The sequence below is a fragment of the Protopterus annectens genome, chromosome 11.part0, assembly GCF_019279795.1.
Source record: "Protopterus annectens isolate FY-2018-M chromosome 11.part0, PAN1.0, whole genome shotgun sequence".
Classification (NCBI taxonomy): Eukaryota; Metazoa; Chordata; order Ceratodontiformes; family Protopteridae; genus Protopterus; species Protopterus annectens.
This window is the reverse complement of record NC_056745.1, coordinates 1,247,305,734-1,247,332,468: the sequence shown is the minus strand read 5'-3', so window position 1 is coordinate 1,247,332,468 and position 26,735 is coordinate 1,247,305,734. Positions and strand designations below refer to the sequence as shown.

The following is a 26,735-nucleotide window of genomic DNA, read 5'->3' as shown; positions in this document are numbered from 1 at the left end:
AATAAAATTGCTGCAGAGAAGCACTTTGCAAGCCCTATGGAGATTTCAGAAAAAAAAATTGACATTGACAAAGAAGGTAAGTAACTTGACAGTGGATTGAAAGCTGGTAATCTAGCTCCAAAAAGGTGAAGTGGCAGAAAACTGAAGACGATTAATGGAACATAGCAAAATGAGTAAGTGTGAAGCCCACTGTATTCAGCATCTGAATACTGAAACTAGAAAAACACTGAAAGAACTAATTATTTATGTAGAGAATGATACTATATACCACAGATGCAGGACTGAAAAATCATCTAGGCAGTGGATGGTTACAAAAAGAAAACACAGGCATGTATTTTCAATGCAGAATGGTAGATAAACCATTATCTAGCCTAACGTCAGAGTATCATCCTCAATGCTACATCCGGAAATCTTCAGTATCTTCATAGTGGTCTCCCTTCAACCCCTGAGTACCATAATCAGCCCTTGTCCTTCACTCCCTGGCAACATGGCTCAGTAGTTTTATCTCACCCCATCTGTGGTCAGTCAGATTGCATTAGGTGTTCTAAGGCAGTGTAGCAACTGCCTTATGTTTAGACTGTTTACCACATTTACCATCTGACAGTACAACCTGTGAAAGATGTAAATATTTAAGAAACATGAAGGTAAATGTAACACATCAGCCATCATTACTAAGCATTATTCATATGCAGCACCACATTAGTAACACATCACTAAGCACGTTATACTGAGGCTTAAAGGAAAATTTGCCAAAACCTCCTAGAACAAACTCTAAAAGATCTCAGCCTTTAGCACACCAGGCAATATCTACTCCTTCTCAATTTCCACATATTGTATCCCCACACTGATGTCCCAAAAGTAACCAGAAAAGCAAACCTAAGCTATTAAGGTTCATTAAACCTGTTGCCACACCTATAGAGGTGATTCTGTAGTTAGGGTGTCTATGTTAAATCAGTGGATGCTTAAAGAAATGAATGCTGATTTATCGACCCTGTTTCAGCAAAAGCTGCAAAGCCCGAATACTCAGAACAGTGATTTTTTTCCCACGGGAAAAAAATCGCTGTTCCACCAAAATAAAAAAATATAAAAAAATCCTTCAAAACGGTAAATAATGTGGAGGGCTGTGTCCCCCCCCACCCTACACACACACTTAAATATATCAACTCCAAGATCACACCACAATGGAAGAAATGGCAAAGTCCCAAACATGGCCCAGCAATTTTTTAAATTGCTGTTCCGAGTGTTCGGGCTTTTCAGCTTTCACTGAAACATGGTTGATAAATCAGCATTCGCTTTTTTAAGCATTGGCTGATTTGATATAGACCCTAGTTAGGCATACAGAGTCTACAAGCATCAAACTGGACAAGAATAAGTGACTGTAAGCAGCTTGTCTATTGCCATGATCAGAGATGTCATAAGGGCTCTAAAGTCCCTTAAAACAGAAAAATGAAAACAGGACAGTGAAATCCATGAACCACTGATCTGGTATCTCAACCTGTACCCTCAACAGTCTGCTGGAAAAAGTGAAATATTAGGAATAAGGATAACTGTTCAGAATAAACCCCTACGTTATGAGATGGGTTGTCAACTGGCTTACAGACAGAACTCACGCGGTAAGAATAACGGGCTGCAGGTCCGACTCTAAACCAGTCACAAGTGGTGTCCCGCAAGGCTAGGTCCTGAGACCCCTACTGTTCAGCAGTCACAGACATCCTCCAAAAGGGCCTTACTGAGACGGACATCTGGTGTCAAAGTCATGGCCTCAAGCTAAATGCCAAAAAATGCATAGTCATCCCATTTGGGAAAAACAAAGCACCAACGAATTACCACATAGGTGGCAGCCCCCTTAATACAGAAGAGGCAATAAGAGATCTGGGGAACCAGTTAGATAGTAATTTCTCCTTTGACAATCATATTGCCAAAGTAGTTAGGAAATCCTTCTATGTGGCCCATCTAATTACTAAAGGGTTCACATCTAGAAATAAAGAGGTTATAGTGCCCCTCTACTCATCAATCATTAGACCCATCATAGAGTACAATGCCCCATTTGGGATGTACCTCACAAGACACTTCCAACAGCTGGAAAGACCACAAAAGTACCTCACCAAGAGGATTACTGGCCTCAAACATATGCCCTATGCAACTTGACTGAAAAAACTCTGGCTGTACTTAGTGGTATATCGCTTATTCAGAGGTGATCTCTGCCTGACTTACAAAGCCATGTCCAACTCAGAAATGATGGACATGCTCCACCTAAAGAAATCCAAGTCACTGCGAGCCACATGCTTTAGTGAGCTAAATCTTGCCACAACAATAAATAGAACATGCTGGAGGGGTAGATTCCTGTCACAGAGACCCCCCATGCTTTGGAACAAAATTCCAAACTACATTAGGCAGAGCCCCTCACTAACACTCTTCAAGAGAAACTTTGACGAGTGGATGGGTAACAGAAAATACACCCCTGGGATCTCTTCATTGGCTCTGCTTGACAGAGGATCAGTCAATTAATCAATGGGGCAGCGAAAGCCGACACACTTTGGCTAGGCTTATAAATGCCCTCAGGCAGATAGCCTAGTACCTACCTATGAACCTATGAACCTATGAATATCTGATCCCGACTGCAGGTCCAAAACTTAGCAAAATAATGTCCTCTTTCCAAAGGAAAAAAAAAACTGTGCATCTGGCCAAGGTAGTTTCCAAAGGAATATTTTCAAAGTCCAGAGATGTCATCTTTTCATTTTCAGACCCACCAGTGAATATAATACTTCCCTTGATATGTCCAAACCCAAGCATATTACTCAGATGGAGAAGCCACAATGACTTTTATATACATAAACTAAATGCCTTAAATCCTTCAACTATCCTGCAAGAGTATCACAACTGTCCTTAACTCCACCGCCCACCAGCTGCTCCAAGGTCACCTGTGTCTCCCTTTCTAAGCCATAGAAAACCCAAACCTATTTGACTGCCTGTTTTTTACAAAACCAGTGGCTCTGTGAACACTGTTATAGGGACCTAAATTTACACAGATGAATATGCAAGGCTGTCTGGAGAGAGAAATATCTAACTCAACATTTTCCCAGCCTATAGAATGAGTTAACAATATAGATAAGCAAAGTACTACTTGGTGTGTCTTTAAGGTTAATCTGGATGATTAGATGGGTAGACAAATATTTACACCAGGGTTATCTTGTATGGCTGTGATTGACTGGGGTGGTGGACACTATTAAGTACTCAGAAAATGTGGTAAGAAATTTAAGTGTGGCTATTTAAAGATGTATATGGCCAGGTCCTGTGATTACTTGCCTGGTATTGTTCCTATGTTTCTATAAGAATTTATAATATGATTGTTATACTTGAAATATTCTGTCATATACGATTTCCTGTACTAGATCAGGCATACTGTTAAACTGTAATTTCTCATTTTGCAGCATATATCTCAGATCATGAACCACTGTGTGGTCCTCCTTAAAATTGCTTCCAGCTTCTTTCCTCAGTTGAAAGTTTGGTCTCCAGAAGTATCTGTGGTTTTCTGAATGCATCTCATCTTCAGTACATGTACCCCAGACAACAACGACTCCATTAGTCTCTTGCTCACAATTCTTGGGCATTGCATTATGTTAAAAAAATCTCATACAAAAGCAACCAATAACTCTAGGAAATATGGATTAAAGCTGACAAATAGTGATGATGTGTTTTTTTATAAAAGGCAACAAGTACATGGTAGATTGGATATATAAAGTTCAAAAATATCCATTTGTAATTTGCCATTAATATGGAGATAAAGTGTGATATTGTATGCCATTTTTATCTAAGATATACTTACTCTCATTAACATTGTCATTTATTTTGTTTCACTATATCGGCATTTCCACAGAATTAAAACATCATGAATGTGATGCCAATGGAGGCACCAGTATGCCTAATAGAGAACACTGCAGATGGGAAGCTGAAACTGAATGAAAAAGGACTCAAAATCCTCTCCAATATTAAGGTTCCTGTGGTCGTAGTTTCTATAGTTGGGCTCTACAGAACAGGAAAGTCATACCTGATGAACAGGTTGGCTGGAAAAGCACATGGTAAGAGCTACTGAGTTATTCATACCATTACATTTTCATTTTTGTTTGCTGTTATAAACAGTTCATCTAAGCAGCAGGCAATCAATCCTGATCTCATTAAAACTCTAATATCACCCTGATTCAGTGTCATGGGGTCATCATGTCCCTATCCATTTCATTGTGGTAGTTCAGGCCGTTTGCTACTTCCCACAGGGCTGACTGAATGTAGAATAATCTACTGATCACTTCCCAGCTCTCATGTTTCAGATCCTATGCTATTATTATCACGGTAGTGGCTGGGGAAGGAAGATAAACAATGTAGGCCTAAAATAACATCGTACTCATTAGGTGTCATGTACAAAAAGTGTGTGAGACAAAATGGGCACCCCACATGTAATTTACTTAGCTGAATGTGAATTATGTTCGTCATTTTATGTTGGTAAAACCAATAGGTCTTCTGCAATAGAATAAGAGAACATCTTTATGCCATTAGGGTGAATTATACCAATAATGCTTTAGCCAAGCATGTTATGGCAATTGGAGAGGAACATGCTTTTCAGTTTATGGTTATAGATACTGTTTCACACATCATCAGAGATGGTAACATAAGAAATGGTACTGAGAAGAAAGAGATTAACTGGATTCTAAGATTAAGAGCGGACAGAGGTAGAGGTCGTAATGAGAGGGCCTTCCTCAAACCTGTCTTGAAGTCTAGAGTATTGGTTATCAAATGAGAAATTTTAAGTGTTTGTGACATCCAAGATTAATATCCTTGTTGCCTGTGTACAGACACAATGTTCCTGTACGTTTAACATGTCATGTATTATAGGAGACTAGACAATATTACCTTACACATTTCTTTGTCTAGTTCCATTTTATATGCTTGATTTGCGTGTATTACCTTAATTTGTCTTTATTGCTGTAATTTTATAGTAGGCTGATATATGTTGATATCATATGTTTTTATATCTCTTGATAGGGTATTTATTAATTGAGATTATGCCTACCATTGTGTATTCTTTGTTGTCACATTTATATATGTAGCTATGAAAGTTAGTTTCATTTTTATATATCTTTTTATATATTTCTTTATATGCTTGTCTTATTAGCGCTTCAATAACATCATCTACCTTTAAAATGTAAATTGATTAATTGCTTGAGCCTGAATTGATGGGTATAAAGGGAGTGCTTTATGATGTAGGGAGTTTGTATGGTATGATGAAGCAAACTGTGAAAGCGCTTACCTCTGTGCACCAATAAAGGACTAAATAGTTTTATATCTTTGAGACTGGATATTTTTATGCTCCTTGATTGCCTCTGCCACACTCTGTTGGTTTTATCAATAATAACTATTACAATTGATCTGTAGTACAGTCTGCTTTAAGTGTAATATCTATCTCTAAAGATGCAGTTATACCATTTGATATTCACTCCATATTAAATTTAGGTAAATATTTGTTTTACACAAATGGTAAAGCATAAAACAAAATACTTTTCAAGCAAACAAACTTGCTTAGACCAAAAAAGATACAACATTTTGAAGAAGGAATCCAGCTCCTCTGCACTCTGCTAACCCAGTCTGCTAGTGTGTCAATTGTCAATACTGTCTTTGCCTGACAATACCATAACTGGGGAGAATATATAACTTAAACACTCAGTGCAGAGAAAATCGACTCAAGTAAACAAATGGTGCCTTTAAAGTGCTGCAAACTGAGTATAATGGAAGAATCATTCTAGAAGCAACAATGAAATGTTGGCAAGATATGGAAGGGGAAAAGTATTCAACAAAATGTTCAATCTTTTTTTAGGTTTTTCTCTTGGCTCAACAATTCAATCTCATACTAAAGGCATTTGGATGTGGTGTATCCCTCATCCCACAAAACCAGGCCACTGCCTTGTACTGCTTGATACTGAAGGTCTAGGAGATGTGAAGAAGGTAAGTCATGCACTATTTATTTCATGGAAGCATGCATGGACTTGGTTAGGAATGCATTGTCACTCTAGGTATAAATGTAAAGAAGTAACAGGAGGCCCAACATAGCAATCACTATAAATACCATCAGTAGTATGGTTTTAAGTATAAAATGACAATGAAATTTCATCGCAGTTTAAAACATATAGAGCTACACATACATCAATAATGCTGTAGAATAACACTGGACAGATCAAATCTTTGATGCTTTAAGCCTGTAAACTAGAGGAAAAGTATAGGGTGTTCTGGCCACTGTTCTTTTATACATGCAGTTTATGTACAACACTGTGACTGGACAGTGCTTAGTTAGGGAACCACAAAATGGGCTACTAAATGAATACAGTAGAACAGTACAACCTCATGTTGAATATTAAATGCTCCTGAAATGTTAGTATCCATACAATTGCATTGCTAGCAATCTACATTTGATTCAAACCTGCCTTCCATATGTATATTTACACCAAAATGTGCTGTGCATGCTACTTGATTAATCTCTCACTAAATTGTATGTAGTTTCCTATAATCTTCTGTGACTTTTCTGCCTGTATAGTAGTATTATACTGCAGTTTATGTTGCAAGTTATTTCACTATGTAGTGCTCCCTCTATCTCACTCTTGCATACACCCTAACCACAAAGTACAACAGCATACAATTTAATCTTGTATTTCTAACCTAGCTGCTGTTGGTCACCATGTGCTAGTAACTGTTTTATCCCACTTTTTTTCCTGCCACATGTAAATCATCCCTGGTGTATCCTGCCTTGAGGTACCCTGGATTCCTGACTGTTGACATCTATCTAAAGCAGACACTTAATTTCCCAGTGCTGTACTGGTCCCTTGACCTGAATCTGTAAATAACAAACAAAAGAAACCAAAGTATATGTACCTTTTTATAAAGTTGCCTGCACACCCAATAGCAATATTGTAAACCTACCTGTGCATGCTACCAGCCTACTGCAGAGCCCACTCAACTTGCTCTCTCCAGTCCATCACTACCCCCTCTTAGGTACCCATAGTCCTCCTCTGCAGTTAACTTATCTTTCCACTAGCTGGCAGCATTTACCTACTTTTAAATACTTCATTGTAGAGTAAAACAAGCTACTAGATATTTATCTGTCGTATATTGCTCTGTTGCCCTTCCCCAGCCTCTGTACTAAAGCATTGTAGAGTAAAACTGTTACCTGATACTGCCTGCCCTACTTTGCTCTATTGCCCTTCCTTAACTTCTGCAACCTCCCTCCCCCCTCAGTCTCTGTTAGAGAAACTGTACCTCACCCCTGAGCCTTTCTGCCCTGTGCTTGCTATCCACCTCACTGATTGCTCCTTGCTGACTTGCTCTTCCATTTCCTTGGCTCTACCCGCTCCATTCGCCCTGTGGGCTCAGTCTGCTCCTGTATCCTACCCCCAATTCCCACCTACCCCTAGTGTTCCTACTCTAATACCAATTACACCACACCCACCTCCTCCAACACCCAATCAACTAGCTAACTGCACCCACAGCCAATCAATAACTCCCTCACCCAATCAACTCAGCTACTCCACTCATATTTACTCTACTGCCACTCACTATATTATACCATAACTCTGTCCCCTTTTACACTACAACAGGGATAGCCCAGTACCACTTCTATCCAATATTTAAAGCTAACATTATGCCTACCAAACCTTCCACAATATTCACTAAAATACTACTTCTGATTACCTTATCCTACCTATACTATCTCACACACCCCTGTATGTCAAGCACTCCCCTTCATTTCACACTACTGCATCACTCCACATACACCATGCACACTCCCAAACACTTATATCCCCCAGGCTCTACTTCCTCAACAATACTCTCCTCTTCCCCTATACACTCATATCACATGCTAAACATACCTCTCCTATCTCTTACTCAAATCTTACTATCCTTAAACTTAAAACTAAGCAAACTAAATACTCACTCTCTCATATTATCACTTAATCTCTACCCTTCTCTCTGGTGACATACACCCAAACCCCTCCCCCTCACACAATTCAACTCCCCCATCTCACCCACCCTATTTAGCAATTAGGTCCCTCCACTTCACTGCTCTAAATGCCCAAAGCATCTGCAACAAAATCCCTAACCCACATGCCTGGCTTCATCATAACCAACCAGATATTCTATCCATCTCTGAAACCTGGTTGAAACCTCATATAAAAGACTCATAACTGATTCCACCTAACTACAGTATTGTTATAAAAGATAGAACACATAGGAAAGGGGAAGGTGTTGCTCTCCTCTACTCCTCATCCCTTCTAGTGACCCCCTACTCCAAACCCATCCCCACATTTGGCAATGCTGAAATAATCCTAGCCCTCCTCCACATAAATAAACATAAGCTTATCTATATAGTCACCCTTTATATTCCCCCTGGAGACAATCTCCAAACCCTTGAAGATATTCTCTTTTGGCTTTCTACCAACATTACTAATGAAACTATTATTCTGGATGATGTTAACATTAACTGGTCCACAATTCAATCTCCAACTAATTCCCTAAATATAAATCTTTATAACTTCACTCAACTCATTATCACAACAACTAGACCCTCTAAAGACTTTCACCATGGGAGCACCCTGGATTGGATCCTAGTTTCACACCCTGACTATATTACTGATAGTGGTACCATTCCCGACCCGCTAGGTGACCATCTTCCCACATTCGCTCACCATCTTCCCTCCTCCCTACAACAAATCTACACCATTGCCACCACTTGGAGTCTAAAAAACTTCAACCCAGAAGAATTATCAAATGCACTAAAAAAAATAAACTGGAACCCACTAAAAACCTTACCCCTTGAAAATGCTGTTTCCTACTTCAACACAATCTTCTTAAACTTGCTAAACTCATTTGCCCCCTGGAAAACAAAATGCACTAAAAGCAACCCAGCCCCATGGTTAGCTAAGAATACCTTGCTCATTATGAAACTTCGAGATAAAGCTTGGAAACACTACCACAAAACTAAAACTACCATCACCCTCAATGAATACATGACACTCCGTAATAAACTAAAAAAAAACATATTATCTTAGACCGCAAAGCCTATTTTGCAACACTCCAAACCAACCATAATACTAACCCTAAAAAAAGTCTGGGATGGAATTTCCTCTCTCCTTAGCTTAGGTAAAAAAGGAAAACCCATGCCCTGTCCCTCATGCCTCCGATCTCACCATAGCATCTGACTTCAACTCATTTTTCATCAATTCCATAGCCAAACATACATCATCCTTCACTAACAATAATGTACCTCCACCCCCACAAATACATCCACAAGTCTCTCCTTCCTCTAATAACTCTAGCCCCCTACCTCCTCCTCCCTTCTCCATGAATCCTATCCCCATGGCTAGCATAAAAAAACTACTCCTAAAAATGAAAGCATGTTCTAATGCACCTGATGAAATACCCTCCTATTTCCTAAAAATAGCAGCAGAGGACATTGCCTTCCCTATCTGCATTCTAATAAACTGTGGAAGAAGGCCTTCATTATTCCACTCCATAAAGGAGGCAACAACAATGACATCCCAAACTTCCAACCTATTGCTATCCTATCCCCTATTTCTAAACTCCTTGAGAAATGCATCCACCTTCAACTCCTACCCTATCTCTTAAACAATAACCTCCTTACTCCCACCCAGCATGGATTCAGACTTGGTCATAGTACCACCACTGCCTTCTCTCTTTCCTAGAAACCATAAATAAGCCCGTGATACAGGTCATATTGTCTCCGCCTTCGTCTTAGACCTGTCAAAGGCTTTTGACACCATATCTCACAATCTTCTCATTAAAATCTTTCAAAACTAAACATATCCCCTCCTCTATTAACTGGTTCACCAGTTACCTATCAAATAGGCAACAAGTAGTCAAGTGGAAAAAGGCTATTTCATCATTCCTACATACTCCCACAGGCATCCCCCAGGGCTCAATCCTAGGTCCCATCCTATTCAATATCTTCATAAACGACTTGTATCATACCATCCCCAATACCAAACTCATCCAATATGCTGATGACTCCACTATAATCTGTTCTGCTACCTCTACTTCCTCACCAGCACAATTAACTCAAGGAGCCTTCCATTCTACAGAACAATGGATGCTAAATAAGCATCTGGTACTCAATGCAAACAAGACCAACTTAATGATATTTACCCCTTCCAAAACCACCACCTTAGACAAAAACTCTTTCTCTATCACCAGCCAAAATAACAAAACTCTTGAAATAGTCTCTACTGCAAAACTTCTTGGAATTCTCATTGATGATAAGCTAAAGTTTGATAGTGATCTACAAATAAATATAAAAAAAAGCATGAAAAATTAGGCATGCTTTATCAACATAACCACTATATCTCTCCCTGTACCAGACTTCTCCTTGCTTCTACCTATCACATCCCTTCCCTCCTATATGGTGCCTCAATTCTTATCAGTCTGCAATCTTCCCTCAAATCAAAGCCCTCCTCCTGTTGCTACAAAATTTCTAAGTTTGCAACTGGCCAAAGATCCAATACTCATCACTGTATTTCCCTACATCAATTAAACTAGCTAGAACTACCCAACTATCTTATCTATATCCAACTGATCCAAGTACACAAACCTATTTTTAACATTTTTCTCTGCCCTCGCTAGCTTCCACCTTCAAGATCCATCTTCCTGATAGGTACCTCAGATCTAACTCCCATCCACCAGGCAGCCACCTCCTATCTTTCTCACTTGCTCACAATTGGAATTCTTGCCCACCTCGCATCCGTACCACAGACAGACAGACTCCTTGTCTTCAAAACCCTCCTTCACTCTCACCTAACTTCACAATGGGAATGCTCTTGCTCCCATCCTTCATAATGTCCTCATCTATAGTTCTCTTCACTAGCCACCATATCTGTAAATAGCCTCCTATAGTTTAATAGCTTGTAATGATAATGGTAGGAATTATGACAATTGTATGATAATGGCAGGAATCATGATATTTGTATAAGAACTATAATTAAGTTAATTCAGTATACTATGATCCCATAATGCCAATCTATGGCTAACACATTACTTTGTTTTAAAATTCACTCTTAATTGTGCAAATTTTTATCTTGTATTCTTGTGACTTATTGCATCTACTGTGTATCAATTTGTATTTTTGTATTTTGTATTATTGTATTTTTCTGGAGCTTTTCTCCCCAGGACTCCATTGAAAACAGGTTCTTCAATGCCCAACTGGACTATCCTGGCAAATAAACTGCAAATAAATAAATAAATAAAATGAACTGCATGGTGAACTTTGAATAAAATCACAAGCAGTACATTTCATAATTGCATAATGCACTGTTAGAAAGTGAAGGGCACAATACCAAAGCAGGGAATGCACATCAGTGTATGGTATAATGTAGCAGCATACTGTTCAGGGGTGGGAGGGAACAGGCACTATAGGGAAGGGCAGATAGCATGGCAATCTGTGCTTCATAATACATTAGTTTTGTGATCATTGGAGCATAGTCACAGAAAAGAAATTGTGCATAACTTGGCAACATATGCAACCTGCATATATGCAGTGATTTTTTTTTTGCAATAGAAATTAAGCACATTAAGGAAAGGTTGTCTTGCTCTTCAGCATTTACATCCTGCAATGTGTGTAGCAATACAGCATATCCTGTATCTGTTTGGAAACAGAATTATATGGGGAGAAAAGAGAGAGACAATATGTCTACTTAGCTGCAGGGAGTGAGCTGCCCCCCATATGTAACAAGACAGACCGAATGGTATATATGACTGGGCTATACAGTTTATAGAATGTTTGGTCTGCTTTGGCTCATTTTCCAATCCTGCATATTAGCACCCATTTGTGTCTATTCAGTGATGGATATCATTGTTCTGCTATGTTGTACAGCTCTGTTCAGTTGAACTGTAGGAAACTCAACCTGTACTTTCTTGTCGGAGCAATGGTGAACAACTTTTTCCCATTTTCAACAGTAGAAGCAGGGTATGGCAGTGCTTTTGGTCCCCTGCAGTGCTTTGCACAATGTGCATTTATGTGTGTATGTACAAGTATAGATATGTCTATATGCAGATGGACAAATCAGCACACATTACCTTGATTCAGGTACAGTAGCACATTATTTTATTATAAAGGAAGTGCATTAACACACATCACATTAGACCATGTATAGGAGCATATTCCTCTTCATAATACAATATGTCAAGTGACAAAACAAAGAGGGTAATGGAGAGTGCATCTACCTGCTCCTCTATTAACCACAAATCACTGGAAATGATATATCAATTACAAGCTTTTGGGGGCAAAAGAGTTGCCCCAAGATTCAATAAACTGTGTGTAGGCTCTCGCAGACCCTACACAGAGTTTATATGTTTCTTGGCAGTGAGCAGCACACAGTAGCATGCAATGCATATCAATGAAGTGCAGCATGCCTAAGCTAGGCTTCATGGCTGGCAAGATGGTTGTTGCTGGCCAGAAAACCATGTAAGCGAATGCAGATATCAATTCCATGTACAGTGGAGCACCTACAGTTCACGGATTTGCATGGAATGTCACAATAAGCACCAGAGCTTCACAGATAGCTGTGAATCTGTTAGTACAACATATATCTGCAAAGGCCAACATAATGCAGGGACATTTAACCAGAACTAGGGACATAATTGACATAGATGTCACATAGACATGTGGTAGAATGAGACACAAACATAGCTGTCATCCCCTTTGAGCAAGATATGGGGATAAAGGGATATATAATGGGGGGACAAAGGCCCAGTAATAGGGACAGATATTTAATATTGCACTTACAACCTAGAAAGGTGATAGAATAAATAGGCTGTACATTAGTATGAACTGTCTGAAGAGCATGAAGTTTGAAGCTCAAATGTCAGCATTAGATTTCACTTCACTCCGCAATGACATACCAATGATTTGCCATAAACCAGAAAAATTAGGATGAAAAGTTTACAAATATGAGACAAAATCTGAATATTCTGCACAGATCTGGACAGTTGAGAGGTATGCACTCAAATATATGTAATATTGAGTCATATCAGTGCAGAGATCATCAAAGTGATATGGCAGAAAGCCACAAATTTGATTAGGAAAACATCTGGACATCCTGGGAATATATGAACAGGTGAGAGGTATGAATGTGAAGTATATGGTCCAAACACAGTACAGGGCAGTGTACCTACCATGCAAAGTATTGTGATATCCCATTCCTGGCATTCTGTACTGAAGCTGTGTTAATGAGCTGTAACAGGACATGGGACTGCCATGTAAAATGATCACTCAGGGGAAGTGAGTGCATGGATTAGTGACACACAGATAAATTGTAGGAATGAACACAGGGAAAGAGGACAGATGAGACTCCCTCATGTACAGCAAAGGAGGGCATGTCATTGGAAGATGGTTGTAGCAGCAACACCAAGCACTTATCTATTTCGTACAGTACAGACTGTACAGTGAAAATTTGTTGTGTGTGACTGTCACACAGGGTGACACAACAATGGAGAGGAAGTCTGCTTGAGATAAGCATCCTTACATGAATAATGCAGAGGACATCTATCAGGGATCTGACATACAATTGAGGTAGGCTGCATATTGTGAAGCTGTGCAAACTGATATGCCTGAATATGAGTGTACTCAGCAGAGGTCTCCAGCAAGTGGGACGCAGGTAAAGGATCATGGAAAACATTACAAGAACCAACCATAATCATGGACAATATCAGAATGATACCACTACTAATTCCATGGCTCTAACTTAACATATGTAATGTGGAGTGATAAGAAATGAGCCTGTGCACACACACCTGAACAACTATTATGATACACCCACACTCTGTGAGAGTAACTGTAGAAGAGAGCATGTGCTGTAAGTTTAAGAAGCATTTTCAAGTGCAGGCACTTACATATAAATAGTGAACACGTGCAGGCAAAAGTGCCATTTTGAGAGAACAGCCAGAGTGTGAGCATGCATGAGTGTGGCAGTCAATCTGTTTATGTTTAAGTTTAATTTACAAAACTTCAATCTAGATGTGTTTGTATATAATAAAGTTGCTTGAACCAAACTCACAACTGTTCATTTGTTTTGTCCTGACCAGACGAGCGACATGGTGTCAGAACCAGGATTTTGAAAGCCACGATGTGCAGAATTAAGAGTGAAGGCATGATGAGCAAGCTGGGTGAATACAATGCTCAAATGTTTAAAAAAGGGCAGAAATGAACTACAGGCAACCAAAACTTGCACAAATTATTTATTTTGTAAAGAAAATGAAACAAAGTATTAGTAAGGCACAAAATCCATTATTAATCAAATGATTAGCACAAAAAAACAAAAGTCACTAACGCATTAATAAACAAAACCATTCGATAAGAAAATTATCAGGAAAGCTCATAAGGGGTTCAGAGTTGCCTTGGGTTAGTAAAATGAGCATGTTTAAAGTAAAACAAGCATGTTTAAAGTAAAATGAGTATACTGAGAGTAAAACAAGCAGAAGAAAAGTATAATGGGCATGAAATGAGGTCAAATGGACATAACAAATATGATGAAAGGGCAAAACAAGCATAAGAAAGTATAGACAAGCAAGGTGACTGCATGTTTTTTAGTACAATGACCATGTTTTGGCAAGAGCTACTATTTCGCATTGACCGAAGGTATTCAAAGCATAACTACAGTTGTTCGAAGTATTTCAGAGTGTGCAAAGTATTTGTAGTGTGTGCATTATTACAATGCATTTATTCCAAAGAGTTTACTGTGTGCAAAGTGTAGTCAAAATACAGTTATTTCAAAAAGGTTCTTCTGCTATGTACATTTATTCGCAGTGTGCTGCCATTTCAGTGTTTCTTACACTGTACAGAGTAACATAGGTTCATAGGTGTATACTAGGCTAATGGCCCTGGAGCCTTTACTAGCCTAGCCTTTAGAAGTGGACTGGCATCATGCCGCCCGATGGTAGTTCCAAGTACCTCTATCAAGTAGAGCCACTGGAGTGATCCCCGGGGTGAACTTTCTATTTCCCATCCACTCATGAAGATTTCACTTGAAGAGTGCCGGAGAGGTGCTCTGCTTGACATGTATGGGAAGTCTATTCCAGAACATGGGCAGTCTCTGGGTTACAAACCTGTTCCTCCAGCATGTTCTGTTGATTGTGGTAATGAGGTTGAGGTCTCTGGAGCATGTGGTGCAGAGGGATTGGGATTTCTTTAGATGTAGCATTTCTAACAGAGTTGGGTCAGACATGGCTTTGTAAGTCAAGCAGAGATCGCCTCTTAGTAGATGATATGAGACAGAGAATAGCTGGAGTTATTTGTGTCTGTCCATGTAGGACATGTGTTTAAGGTCTAGGATCCTCTTTGTGAGGTACTTTTGTGGCCTTTCCAGCTGTTGCATGTATCTAGTGAGGTACATGCCAAATGGGGCATTATACTCGATGATTGGCCTAATGAGGGAATAGTAGAGAGAGATGATGACCTCTTTCTTCCTGGATGCAAAACCCTTGGTAATGAGATGTGCCACATAGAAGACTTTCTAACCACAGTGGCAATGTGATGACCGAAGGAGAGGTTGTTGTTAACCTGTGTCCCCAGATCTCTTATAACACCTACAGTGTTCAGTGGGCTCCCATCAATGTGGTAATTAGTGGGAACTGAATTTTTCCCAAAGGGGATGACACGCATTTTTTGGCATTAAGCTTAAAGCCATGGCTTCAGCACCAGTCATTGGTCTCAGTAAGGCCTTTCTGTAGGATGTCTAAAGACAAAACAAATATGACTTGTAGTACCAAATACAAGTCAAGTGGATATAGGCATCATATTAGATCGAATAGGGGCAAGATACAATATGATATTAAATTCACTAATGATATTCAATACATAAAAGAGATTATCCAAAAGAACTGGAAGTTACTTTATATGAACAAAGACCTAAAGAATGTGGTGGGTGTACACCCCATCTTCAGATATAGTAACTGTCCAAATCTGAAAAGATTATTGTGTAAAGAGAAAACACTACATATTCCCTTGGACATTAGGATGAAATATAGGCAAGGAACCTATCCATGTAATAAATGTTGTGTCTGTAAGCACATTAGTGTCCAACAGTCATATGAAAACATGCACACAGGCTATAATTTTATACCTAATTTTTATGCTACTTGTGATACTACAAATATTATATATCTGGCGACATGTGACTCTTGCGATGTATATTATGTGGGTATGACAAAACGTAGGCTCAAAGATCGAGCCTACAGCCACCTATATGACATACAGAAAATGAATATCAATAATGCTCTAGCCAGACATTGTCAAATGTTTACATCGCATCTGTTTAAATTTAGAGTCTTACAGATACTTTATCCAAGTAGAAGGGAAGGTAATGCACGTGACACTTTAGAACTTTATGAGCTAAAATGGATATTATTGCTCAGAGCACACATAGAGCCAGGTCTAAATACAGTGATTAACATTAGACCAGCGCTACTATAAATGTAATTGCGAATTGATTTTAGTATCAGGAATAGATGAATGACTGGTTATATGTATAGACAGGGACTTATAATATTACGTAAAAATTTTTTTATATTTTATATTAATTCTAAATGTTTCTATTGACATGGAATTATGGTGCTAACTTAATCATATATTCTTCACATAGAATATATCCTTATACTACATATATTTTTATTGCACATTAGTTGATGGTTTTATTTACTTCATATAATACATAGTTTTTGCATAGATATATATCTTATTTTAGACCAATGATACCTTTTGTACTATGAATGTATTAACATATATGCTATTTATTTTAGTGTAAAGGTTTATGCAATGTTAGTATGAATGGATATGATATAATATTTTAATATGTAGATAATAACAAAATGAACGTAGCATATGATACTCGTCTTAGATTAAATTCTTTGTGGCTAAGAAGATAATAGAACACATTCAAGTCCACTATAATGTTTATCCAGACGGACAGAAGGTTAATGGACGGGGAATATTTTTGTTTACACTTACATTCATCTAGCGTGATTTTTATAAATTCTTATATGATGTTTCAAAGAAGTCTTACTACAGGAAATGCTTTCCATATATGGGCATGAATCTAACTACAAGTGGTAATCAAGGGTTCATAATTGTTTAATTGTTCTTTTTTCCCGCCTGAATTCTAGTTAATTGGGTGCATATTTTACTATATAAAATGAATTTCTGTTGTTTAAAATTTGTAACCTGATGAAGCGCATTGTTAGATGCGTGAAAGCGCTTGTTTTATTCCAATAAATAATATTTGCTGCTATCGTGGAGGCTTCAGTGATTTGTTGAACAACTTGTGTCCCCAGATCTCTTATAACACCTACAGTGTTCAGTGGGCTCCCATCAATGTGGTAATTAGTGGGAACTGAATTTTTCCCAAAGGGGATGACACGCATTTTTTGGCATTAAGCTTAAAGCCATGGCTTCAGCACCAGTCATTGGTCTCAGTAAGGCCTTTCTGTAGGATGTCTACATCACTTGGGTAGTTAATAATGGCTCCCAGCTTGCAGTCATGTGTGAACTTGGTCAGCCAGAGTCCCTCTGTGTTGGCCTGGACTTCTGAGAAGTAGACGCCAAATAGGACAGGACCCAGGACAAATCCCTGCGGGACTCCATTAGTGACTGGTCAGATGTCTGACTTGGAGTCTGCTACTTTCACACTGTGGGTTCTGTCTGTGAGCCAGTTTGCAACCCACCTACTGATATAGGGGTTGATGCCTAGTTTGGTGAGTTTATTAATAATTCCTGAGTGGGGGATGGTATCAAAGGCCTTATCCAGTTCAAGGTAGGCTGTATGAACTGCCTTGGCCTCATCCACAGCTCTGGTGACTAACTCAAAGAAGTCAACCAGGTTGAGCAGTCATGATCAACCTTTCACAAAACCAAATTGTGTGGGATCTAGAGTTTGGAGATTCCCTATATCCTTGTCAAATAGGTCCATGATCATGCGCTCCATAGCAATTCCATGTGCAATCCATATTGCAAAGTACAGCCATTTTGAAAAGTTTACTGTATGCTGTATACAGTTTATTTACAAAGTGCAATAATTTAAAAGTTCTTCTTGCACTGATAAAGGGGGGTTTCTCAAAGTACAGTGATTTCCAGAGTGTTACTGTGCTACAGAGACTTAGTTTGCAAAGTACAGTTGTTTCAGAGGCTTATTGTGCTATTGGGCATAGTTACAAGTTGTAGCATAAATTTCTGGCATATATAGATGTGTGTATGTTCGTGCATAAATTCAAGGGCTTTCACTAGTGTGTGTTGATATGCCATAGGCATTTCGCAGACCCAGTACACTTGTATTTGACCATAACATTGCAGAGAATTGGAAAGTATTTGAGCAGGAATACAACATACTTATACAAACAGTTTTTTCAGACAAAGATGCATGTACAAAGGCATTCATTTTGCTTAACTTAGTAGGGTCTGAGGTCATTGAAAGGGAGCATTCATTTGTGTATACACCAGCAGTATATACAGGAGAGAGAGAAAAACGCCATAGTATTGTACTGGCTGAATTAAGAAAGGACCCTGAGTGTTTAAAACATAAATTTAGAGAACTGTGCAACCCCCAGACAACTGTTACTTTAGAGAGGCACCTGTTTTATACAATGACCAAAAGCCAAGATAATGTTTTACGAAGAAGTGAGAAGGAATACCTCTGTTGCGCTTTCTGAGCGATCTGAGCATTTGCAGAATAAGGCACAGCAGGAGCATTTTTCCTCCCAATGTCCACAAAACAGTGCATATCAGGAGAAGGATCAACGGAACAACTATCAGGTGCAAGGTGCTCGCCCCAAGAAGTGGAATACCAATTGCAACAACCGCAAGAGGTGGTAATTCATTCTCCTGTTTTGTCAGACTAAAGCGCTTAACTTAATAAAGCTGCAATTTTGATGCAACAGAGGTCTTCCTTCCCACTTCTTCATATTTTGGTTGCTGTTGTTATTTGGTTACTATGTCCCCAGGATAATCTTTTGCCGCTTATATCACTGACCTGAGAAATAAAGCTAAAACATTGAAATTTGGTGACTTGAAAGATGAGTTAATAAAGGACAGGCTTGTGTATGGTGTTAATAATGCTGCAGTAAGAAAGTTTTTGCTTCATGACAGTGATTTAACATTGAGCAAAGCTATAGGGATTTGACAGATCCATAAGCTTACAGAAAGGCACACAAGTATGATTGCAAGTGACAAAAGCATGGTTTCAGCAGGCTCTAGAACAAATGTAGACAGCATGCAGAAACAGGCCTAAGCAAATGGCAGTCATAGGCCCTGCAGGTTTCACAGGGAGAACCCATAACTTTCCAGCAAGTTCCAAGACTAGCTCAGTAAAATGGACATGCTCAGTGCAGTACAAGAGTGAATTGGCATAACCCATTTCAAGCGTTATTGTTAACTGTCGTAATTGTGGTGCCAATCATGATTCTAAAAGAGAAAAGTGTTTGGCATTTGGTCAGCAATGCCACAAGTGTAAAAAACTTGAACAACTTTCAAAAGTTTTGTAAATCAAGTAAGCCACATTCCATTATAAGGCAAGGTCACTCAAAAAATCAAGCTGATCATGTAGAAAGCTGCAACCCTACTTTCTATGTTGATGGTGTGCCAGTGGTTGGTGAAAAAGGCTAATGCAGTAGATTTGTTAGCAAAAAATGAAGTGTTCTGTACTGTCCTGATTAATGCTAAACCCACGGAGCTTAAAGTAGACACTGGTTCAAAATGTAATGTTATGACATCAGAAACATTTGCTAAAGTGAGAGCTGGTGAGCAAGGTAATTTGACTAACTGTGCAAAGCTTGTTGCTTATGGAGATGAAGAGATTCAAACTGAAGGCTCAGTAATGCTTTCATGCTATTTGTCTGTGAACAATTACAGCTTGCAATTCTATGTAGTCTGAACACCTGTGCAGTCATTATTAGGTCTTAAAGACAGTATGAGAATGAAACTGCTTTCTTTTACCAAAAAAGTCCATTGTGTAAGCACATGTCCTAGTTTCAGCTTCACCAGTGCTATTTTCTCAGAGTATGTTGATGTTTTTGATGACAGGTTAGGCAAACTTCCAGTTGTATTCTCCATAAAAATAGACCCAGAGGTCAGTACAGTAGTCAAACCAGCAAGGAGAGTTCTGATAACTATGCAGAACAAAGTCAAGGTCCAGTTGGATAAGATGGTGCAGCAAGCTGTAATTTGTCCAGTTGCAGAACCAACTGAGTGGGTGTCTTCCATGGTAGCTGCTCATAAGAAGAGCTCAGATGAAATCAGAATATGCATTGATACAAGAGACTTGAACAAAGCATTAAAGAGACCTTATCATCCTAAGCATACAGTTGAGGAGGCTGCTGCCCTGATACCAAACGCCATTGTTTTTTCTGTCTTGGATGCAAAGAGTTCATTTTGACAAGTCCTCTGAAATGTAGATTCAGGCTTCCAGAAGTCACATATGTAGGTTATTTATTCACTAGTACTGGCTTACAACCTAACCCATCCAAACAAGCAGCCATTCTTGAGATGCCAACTCCAGACAATGTCCAAGCCCTACAGCATTTCCTTTGTATGGTTAACTATTTGGGCATGTTTATACTTGACTTCAGTGAGTTATCAGCACCTTTGAGGGAGCTGACACACAAAAATGTTGCCTGCCATATGTTACCAGATGGGTAGCAAACTGACTCACTGATAGAACCCACATAGTTAAAATAGGGGAAGCCACCTCAAGCAGTAGACCTGTAACAAGCAGCGTACACCAGGGTTGGGTCTTGGGGTCTTTGTTATTTGGGATGTACTTTTCTGAGGTGAAGGCCAAAACCAGTGGGCAAGCTGGGTGTTGTCATCAATTCCCCTAGTGATGTGGACATCCTCCAAGAGGGTCTCAGACAAATGCCCAGTGCCAGAAACATGGCCTCAAGCTGAATACCAAAGCATGCATCATCATCCCCTTTGCACCCAGGTTAATAGCAACCTGACTTTTGACCACCATGTTGCTTCCATTGTACGTAAAGCCTTCTACATGGCCCACCTCATAAGTAAGTGAATCTCATCCAGGGACAAGGAGGTCATAGCATCCCTGTATTCTTCCCTTTAATGAGTGACGAGTAGAGGGGCACTATAACCTCTTTATTTCTAGATGCTAACCCTTTAGTAATTAGATGGGCCACATAGAAGGATTTCCTAACTACTTTGGCAATATGATTGTCAAAGGATAGATTACTATCTACCTGGGTCCCCAGATCTCTTATTACCTCTTCTGCATTAAGGGGGCTACCACCTACATGGTAATTTGTGGGTGTTTTGTTTTTCCCAAACGGGATGACTGTGCATTTTTTGGCATTTAGCTTGAGGCCATGACTTTGACACCAGGTGTCCGTCTCAGTAAGGCCCGTTTGGAGGATGTCCGTGTCAGCCAGAGAGTCAATTATGGCTCCCAGTTTGCAGTCATCAGCGAACTTGGTTAGCCATAGTCCTCCTGTGTTTGCCTGTATTTCTGAGAAGTATATGCCGAACAGTAGGGGTCCCAGGACCAAGCCTTGCGGGACATCACTTGTGACTGGTTTAGAGTTGGAACTGGAGCCCGCTATTCTTACCGTGTGAGTTCTGTCTGTAAGCCAGTTGGCAACCCATCTTGTGACGTAGGGGTTTATGTTCAGCCTGGTGAGTTTTTCTGTAATACCCGAGTGGGAAATGGTGTCGAAAGCCTTGGTGAGGTCAAGGTAGGCTGTATGAACCACCTTTCTCTCATCTATGGCCTTGGTGACTGTCTCAAAGAAGTCAACCAGGTTTAGTAGGCATGGTCTGCCCTTAACAAAGCCGAACTGGGTCGGGTCAAGTGTTTGGAAGTTCCCATTGTCTTTGTTAATGAGTTCTATGATGATGCACTCTATAGCCTTGCAGACCAGGCTAGTCAGTCTTATAGGGCGATAGTTACCAGGGTCAGTTGTGGCCCCTCCTTTGTGGAGAGGAATAACCATTACTGTGTGCCATTCTATGGGCATGTAGCCTGTGGAGAGGCTGAGGTTGAACAGCATGTTTAGGTGGGGAGTTAGTTCATTCTGTAGTTCGTGCAAGTCGCAGCCTGGGACACCATCTGGTCCCATTGATGCTGTGTTTTTGGCTTTTGAAAGGGCTGTTTTCACCTGTGTGTCTGTGATTTTTGGGACACTGCACTTTTCCGGTATTGTTGTGGGCCCTTTTGGAGGTGAGAGGGGGGTGAAGTTTGCACTGACTCTATCTGCCAGGATGTTGGCAATATCAGTAGGCTCAGTATATTTTGTGCTATTTTGCACTAGTTCAGTGCATATCTGTGAATTGCCACTTAGATTCTTAACATAGCTAAAGAAGGCTTTGTGGTAATCTTTTGAATCCTTGGCTATTTTTCTTTTGAAGTTAGCCTTGGATGATTTCATGAGGGACCTCAGTTTCTTACTGATACTGATCAGGGATGTCTTTCCTTCTTGGGATTTGCTTTTTTTCTGAACTAGTTTCCTCCTTCTATTGTATAGCCTGTTTATTGCAGGGGTCCACCAAACTGGTTTCCTTCTCTTAGAGGAGTGAGTCTTGGCTTTGCTAGGGATGGCACAATCCATGCATCCTTGTATGTGCTCATAGAGTGCATTTGTAAAGGTTTCTGCATCTAGGGCAGCATTATCCTTTAGCCTGGGGGCTGTGAAACTTACCACCTCTGTCTTAAGTAAGGTGAAGTTTGCTTTAGAAAAGTTTTTTACTGTGGTTTCCTTAGTTGGGGGTGATGGTGGGGTGTGGACATCCAGAGTGATTAGTTTATGGTCTGATCTAACCAGTGACGGGTGGACCTCTGGTGTGGAATACCTGTCACCCATCTTGGTGATGACCAGGTCCAATATGTTTTCACCTCTGGTAGGGGAGTTTACCACCTGATCCAGGGTGTTTGAGTTGATGAATTCCAGGAAGCGATGAGCCTGGAAAGTTGTACTCGAGTAGTTTTCCCAGTGAATGGTAGGGTAATTGAAATCACCCAATATCAGGGTGTTTGGTAGGACCTTCATATTTTCCAGTGTCTCCAGAAAGGTGGAGTGGTGGTCGTGGGTCATGGAGGGTGATCTGTAGCAGGCCACAATTTGCATTGCAGATTTGCCCAATGTTAGTTGCACATGGATGATATCAGAGGTATCATGTTGTGCCACTAACCTGGAAGTGTAGGTATCCTTGATGAATATGGATACACCCCCTCCTTTTGTGTTTCAGTCCGTGTTCTGTGGCCAAAACGTGTGGTATGAGTTGTAGCCCAGTAGTGCTGGGGTGCTCTCTGGAGCCTTGAGCCAGGTTTCAGTTACTGCACAGATGTTGACATTCTCCAAACTGAGGAGTGCTTCGAGTGCATGCATTTTGAGATTTAAACTCCTGGCATCGAGTAGCATAGATCTCAGTTTTTTGTTAATTGTGCTGTTTACGGAGGTGGATTTGACGTTTGAGCTTTGCCTAAAAAAGGCACTATGGGGGCAGCAAGAGTCTTGGCCAGTATTCAAAAGCCTAGGGGTGACAGGTGCAAGCCGTCTCTTGCAAAGCAATGGAGCTTGTCGAGCATGTCGTCCCAGGCTGATGGACAGTGGATCCCTTTTGAATGACACCAGAAGCTTAGCCAGTTGTTGAAATTGATCATTTTTGCTTTATACTGAGGTATCATTCTTGGTGAGGGCAGGATGCTACTCAGGATTAGGGTCATGCCAGCCTGGACTACATGATCAGAGAGCTCTTCCATGTCTCTTTTCATGTAGTCCAGGGAGGTACATCTCAGGTCATTCACACCAACATGAACAATGAGAGAGTCATATTTGTACTGGTTCTGGAGTGACCTGAGTGATTGTGTTATGTGGCGGATTCTGGCTCCCGACAGGCAGCTAACAGTAACCTTCTGCTTGTCCAGCCTAGTGAGTGGGACGTTAGTGTGCCTGACTACAGAGTCACCTATTACTAGTGTGTTAAATATGTTATTTCGCCTTAAGGGCTGTGATTGTGTGGTACATGATTTTGTGTTTTATGTGTTGTCTGGTTTGTGACGGGAAGTGCAGGTTGTTTGGGTGTCTGCTTTGGAGGTCTCTGATGCATTTGCAGGTTTTTATTTAGAGCCTCCAGGTATGATTTTGTGTATTTATGTGTATTTTTTGCCAGTGCTGTTTTAGTAGGTCTATGTGCAGCTGGAGTTGTGGTGCAAGTGTTAACCTTCTCCTCTTGACTGTCTGTTCCAGTCTTGGGTAGAGACAGCTTAGCTTCCAGTTTGGCTGTATAATTGCATCTCTCGCATATGTTAGTGTTTTGTGGTAGGAGGAGAGGGTTGTCTGTGTACATGAGATAGTTGTAACATTGCCTCAGGATACCCAGATTCACCAGCTGGACTTGAGAGCGCACCTGAAGTTGCCCTTTGGTCATGCCTGAATAGTAGGGTGAGCTGCTTAGTCACTTGGTTGGTGAGGGGTGAATAAAGAGCCTTGCCCTGCTGGGCAGTCAGTGTGAGGGTATATTAGTGTTTGCTATTAGGTCTGAGCTAGTGCTGGGCTGTCAAATGCTTTTTGACTGCTTAGGTTGAGAGTTAGACTAGTTTCAAGGGAAAAACTGAAGAGGAGGCTTAGTGGAGCCAGGAATAATTTAACCGTAGCTAACTGGCACTGCCCAGTGCGCAAAACTGTGCAAATGCAGTTTTTATAGTAGGGAAATTAAAGAGATAGAAATAAGCTCAAAATGGCCAGTAGACTACTAAATTCTGGGCTGGAACCACTCCTCCAGGGATAAATAGGTTGGTCAAAGCTCACTTCTCTCACAGGTGAACAGAGAAACTTCCTTCTATCCAAGTAAGGTATGGGCAACTCAGAAGCTAGTATCACAGCCCTGAATTCAGCACTAGCCTGAAAACTGGACTATACTAGCTTAGAAAGGCGGGAAACAAGGAATTTCTTTTGTTTTTTTTATTTTTTGAAAAGATAAGGCAAAAACAGTAAAAAATACACTTAAAACAGCTTTAAACAACTACAAACGATCAGGAAAGGTATCACACTTTAGTGTGTAGCCTACAACAGTTAAACAAATTATTTAAACAAAAAACAACTTTTTAAAAGTGCAGGCAGTCAAATAAGTACAATATGTGAAAAAACAAGCTTTTAAATCACAATAAATGCTGGACAATCTGTGTTTAGGCAGAAAACAGTTAAGTACAGCAAGAAAGTACAGAAAACTGATACTTAATCACTCCAAAGTCTCTCTTCTAAGCTAGAAGGCTTGTATCAGTTTAAGGCTTTCCAGTGCTACCCAGTAGGTTAGTTACAGGAAAGATGTGAAACAAGCACAGATGTGGTCTTTTAAACCAGAAAGTTGAAAGAGATGGACAAACTGTCCAAATGGTCAATAAACTACAATTACTGGGCCAAGAACCTCTCCTTTCATGGTAGACAGGCTACCTAGTGCTTACCACTGCCACTGATAAGCTAGAAGGCTTTTCTCCAACACAGAAAGGCTTGCAGGGCTCAGACGCTTGCCAACAGTCCTGGATACAGCAACTCTGTATCTGGACTAGGCTAGTTACAGGAAAGGTGGGAAACAAGCGGAAGTGCGGCTTTTAAACCAGAACATTGAAAGAGAAGGAAAAAAAAACTGCCCAAACAGCCAATAGCTACAATTTCTGGGCCAGGAACCACTCATCTTGTGGTAGATAGGCTACCTGATGCTTACCACTCCCACTGATAAGCTAGAAGGCTTCCCTCCAACACAGAAAGGCTTGGGGGGCTCAGAAGCTTACAAGGATACAGCAAATCTGTACCTGAACTAGACTAGTTACAGGAAAGGCAGGAAACAAGTGCAAACACAGGCTTTTAAATCAGAAGGTTGAAAGAGATGGAAAAGCTTCCCAAACGGCCAATAAACTATAATTTCTGGGCCAGAAACCACTCCGCCTGTGGTAGATAGGTTACCTAGTGCTTAACACTCCCACTGATATGCTAGAAGGCTTCTCTCCAACACAGAAGAGCTTGGGGGGCTCATAAGCTTACCAAAAGTCCTGTATACAGCAAATCTGTACCTGGATTATACTAGTTAGAGGAAAGGTGGGGACCAAAAGAAAAACAGGCTTTTAACCAGAAAGTAGAAAGAGATGGAAAAACTGCCCAAATGGCCAATGAACTACAATTTCAGGGCCAAAACCCACTCTTCTCATGGTAGATAGGCTACCTAGTGCATACCACTCCCACTGAAAAGCTAAAAGGCTTCCCACCAACATAGAAAGGCTTGGGGGGCTCAAAAGCTTACCAACAGTCCTGGATACAGCAAGTCTGTATCTGGGCTTGACTAGTTACAGGAAAGGCAGGAAACAAGCTTAGAATCTTTTTTTGTTACAGAAAAGCAGCTAAAACAGCAGTAAATACAATTCAAATTGCAGTGCAGGCCAGCACACCCAAGCGTGTAGCAACACTACGGCAAATACAGTTCAAATAAATGAAATGAAATTAACAAATGACTAAAAAACAAGTGCAGAAGGCAGTAAATTAGAAGGCTACTAACAAGCAGTAATAAGTACAGAGTAAGAGTGACTGAACAGATAACAGCACACAGAAGAGCAACTAAGAAAGTTACAGTAAGAGCAGATGAATAAGGTATATATATATATATATATATATATATATATATATATATATATATATATATATAT

At 40.1% G+C, this 26,735-nt stretch overlaps 1 protein-coding gene across 1 annotated transcript in view; it reads left to right on the top strand.

Moving 5' to 3' along the window:
• Nucleotides 1–3,889: 3,889 nt before the first annotated feature.
• Nucleotides 3,890–26,735, top strand: part of LOC122815810 (guanylate-binding protein 1-like) — an 869,945-nt gene continuing 847,099 nt past the window's right edge. Inside the window, exons 1-2 of the mRNA XM_044088612.1 lie at nt 3,890–4,079; nt 5,867–5,994. Coding sequence (XP_043944547.1) covers nt 3,890–4,079; nt 5,867–5,994 — 318 coding nt within the window. The remainder of the gene's footprint in view (nt 4,080–5,866; nt 5,995–26,735) is intronic.